This window comes from Morone saxatilis, unplaced genomic scaffold, assembly GCF_004916995.1.
Source record: "Morone saxatilis isolate NCDOM2014 unplaced genomic scaffold, NCSU_SB_2.0 Contig24, whole genome shotgun sequence".
NCBI lineage: Eukaryota > Metazoa > Chordata > Actinopteri > Moronidae > Morone > Morone saxatilis.
This window is the reverse complement of record NW_023339807.1, coordinates 26,539,796-26,542,915: the sequence shown is the minus strand read 5'-3', so window position 1 is coordinate 26,542,915 and position 3,120 is coordinate 26,539,796. Positions and strand designations below refer to the sequence as shown.

At 41.8% G+C, this 3,120-nt stretch overlaps 2 protein-coding genes across 2 annotated transcripts in view; both read right to left on the bottom strand.

The window, feature by feature from the left end:
• Positions 1-2,859, bottom strand: part of LOC118336553 (atrial natriuretic peptide receptor 1-like) — a gene marked incomplete in the record, with an annotated part of 74,392 nt that extends 71,533 nt beyond the window's left edge. Inside the window, 2 exon segments of the mRNA XM_035673222.1 lie at positions 1-525; positions 2,121-2,859. Coding sequence (XP_035529115.1) covers positions 1-468 — 468 coding nt within the window.
• The window catches only part of LOC118336472, a 744,338-nt gene that overhangs the window by 115,264 nt on the left and 625,954 nt on the right, over positions 1-3,120 (bottom strand). The window lies entirely within an intron of this gene.

Below are 3,120 nucleotides of genomic sequence, written 5' to 3'. Positions count from 1 at the left end.
CGGGGCGCCCGCCGTAACCATGGGAACATCCCAGTGGGTGGTGAAGAGGCCAACGGGGGAGGCGGTGTAGGAGCAGCCGGGCCCGATGAACGCCCATGGGTCGTAGGCGAGCTTAAGATCCACAGCCATGAGCGGGGCGACGGACTCGGAGCAGATGCCGTCCTTGTCTTGGCTGTTCTTGAAAGCGTAGGTGAGGTGGTGGTCGGGGAGCAGGGTGGGGTTGGCGTTGATGGTTTGGATGGCCCGCTCTAGGGCAGGACCAATACGAGGCCAAGCCCACGGGTAATATGTGTTGTTTTGTGGTAAAATGACGGCCAGCGTGATGTTCTGGAGCACCCGGTGTTCGTGGTGCCCTCGAGTTTGACGCCTCAAGCTGCGATGTCGAGACGATCGCCCGGAAACCGGCTGTAGGTCGAGCAGAACAAGCAGAACCAGCAGGAGAGCGGTGCCCTCTTTCCAGCGGGCCATCCTCTCCCCAGCAGGTAGTCCACTTCCAACCACAGCTGAATAATTTATCGCCGTTAACTGTGGACACACACAAGGGAGACATTAACAAAACATGCAACATAAATGAAGTCCTGTTATTTGAGCTGGAAGAATGATGCGTACTTCCTCTATCTAATAACACAGTCGGGGCACTGAGACCTGCTCTGGTTGGTCATGGTCGACTTCACTGTAATAATTTTGTCCTAAGTGGCCTTTGTGAGTTCGGGGCCATGCTGAGTCGTGGGAGAAAACCTCCCTGAAGCTGGGAAACAAGAGGACAATTTTCCTGCCAGCCCTGCCCACCTCATACAAAAATGTATGACACTGAAAGTGATGAGTGTTTTCTCAAGTACAGCCTAACCCTCATGAATATCTCAGACCGGGGGAAACACATTGTCATCCTGTAATAAAAAACAGTTGAAACCCACCTAAGAAAATGACAGATTTAATCCCACTTTCATGACAGATTTAGTTATGTTACCCGACTGATAACAAGGTTTTTTTTGTATGTTTTGATGAAACCCAACCAAGAAATGTGTCATAATTAAAGCTGACAAACATATAATCAACCACCGATCAAGGTTTTCCAATCAAGAGTCAGTGGGAGGAAAACCAAACAAAGCTACCAAGAGATTGTATTTTTACTGCAGACACTTGAATGTGTCATTAAAATATTTGTACTACTGTTTATGAATTGGAAAATAAACTGAATTTCATTTGTAAAAAGCATCAAATACAGCGGAAATTTGAATTCAATATCATCACGTTGAAATCAATTTGATTTCTAAGAATAAGCCAATAAGTTAATTTAGTCAAGTTTTTACTTTGCTTTGTGATTTTTGTAAATATTGCATATTTGACTTTATGGCTATGGTTAATAGCTTCTCTTTATACTTTACAAACACACTACTATCACAATGCTGCTTACAATAGATGACGACCTGCTTTAACATTAAATCACCAATACTACATCTTTGAGGCCACTGACAATTATATTACATTTAGCCAGAGATATCTTTGTCTAGGAGGTTGCAGCCGGAGGACGTCAGAGGGAAAAATATTCTTTTCTATAAAATATGATCCAGTTTCACCCAAATCACTGATAAAGTTGTGTTTGTGCAGTAATGAATCTTCACTCTGTGTCGCTGAAAGTTGATAAAAGATTGATCAACGGGTGAATGTCAGGATATTATTGATTGAAATCAGTTAGTTTATGCTGACGTAAGCACGCCTCACATTTTGTTTTACAGGAAGACAAAATTATTGGATTTTGATGTAAAAAAACCCCAAAGACATTGAGTTTCACATACATTGTTAAAGAGGGGAACAATATAACTCAGGATGTGATCTTAAAAAGGTTAAAATGACATTTTTCTGGACTTTTTACATTTTTAATTAATCATTTGTTCTGGCTCCAGAGACACAACCTCAGCTGGCACTAATAACCCTCCATACCATATAGCACCAGACTGCTGTTGCCATCTTTGTAATGGACATGCTGCTTTGCTTAAAAGCATCAATTCCCTCCGGATGGAAACACGGTCAAAACGTCAATTATCCTCTCGAATGTAAATCAATACATCTAAAAACAACAACCATGATATCACTTCTGAAATTGTCTTTCTCTTCTGTACCTCAGCGGGTGTCCGGTTTCCTCTTCATGCTGTTGGTTGTGAGTTTTGGTGATTTCGGTAATGGTGAAACTCGCTGCCAAAAACCATGCCCGCGAAAACATGTCCGGCGCGTGCCCTCCTACCTGGCAGCCGGTGAGCAGCGCGCGACGGCGACCTTTAAATCCCGTTTTTTAAAAATTGAATTTATTAATTAATTTATTAAATTATTAATATTATTCGCTCCTCTGGATTGAAGAAACTGTCCGAATTTCACCAGTTTTATGAAGAAAAAAATATATAATTAATAATTCACATTATAGTCTTTCAGGAGCTTCAGGAGGTCGTTAAAAGTTTAAAAATGCGTCAAATAGTCCAACCTCACTTAAACGTGTGTTCACCTGTCAACTGTAAGCGCCGGTGTCCTGTCAGACGTTTCACGTGGTGTGAAACCACAAACACACAAAAAACGGCAAATAAATCCACAATTATCCACAGTGACATGTTCAAACCGTTAAAACCACGCCAAATTGATCAGTAATCCCAATTCAGATTAAATGAAAAAGGTTGGAAGCAGGTAAAGTCCGTCAAAAATTAATTTAAAAAAGAGCTTAAAGCTGCTTTGTAATCCAACAGGTGAATAATCGGCTCCATTGAATTCGCTTCTTTAAAGTCCATCCGCAGGTTAATTAAAATGTGTGATTAACTGTAGTGTTGTGCAGCTGTGTTGGACCGAGAGACCGGACTGACTGCCGGAGGTCTGTCTGTCTGACTGGGCGGAGAGAGAGAGAGAGAGACGGCGAGGAGAGGAGGAAGGAAGGGAAGGGAGAGAGGAGAGGGGAGGGAGGGAGAGCCAGGAAAGGTGGAAAGGAGAGGAAGGGAGGGAGATTTAATAGATTATGTAAGAAAGAAAAGAGAGAAATTAAAGACCATCAGTTATTTATTAATTATTTATTTAATGTCTGCCACAATTTTTTGGTATTTTTATATAAAAAACTAATGATTTCCAACCAATAATATCCTG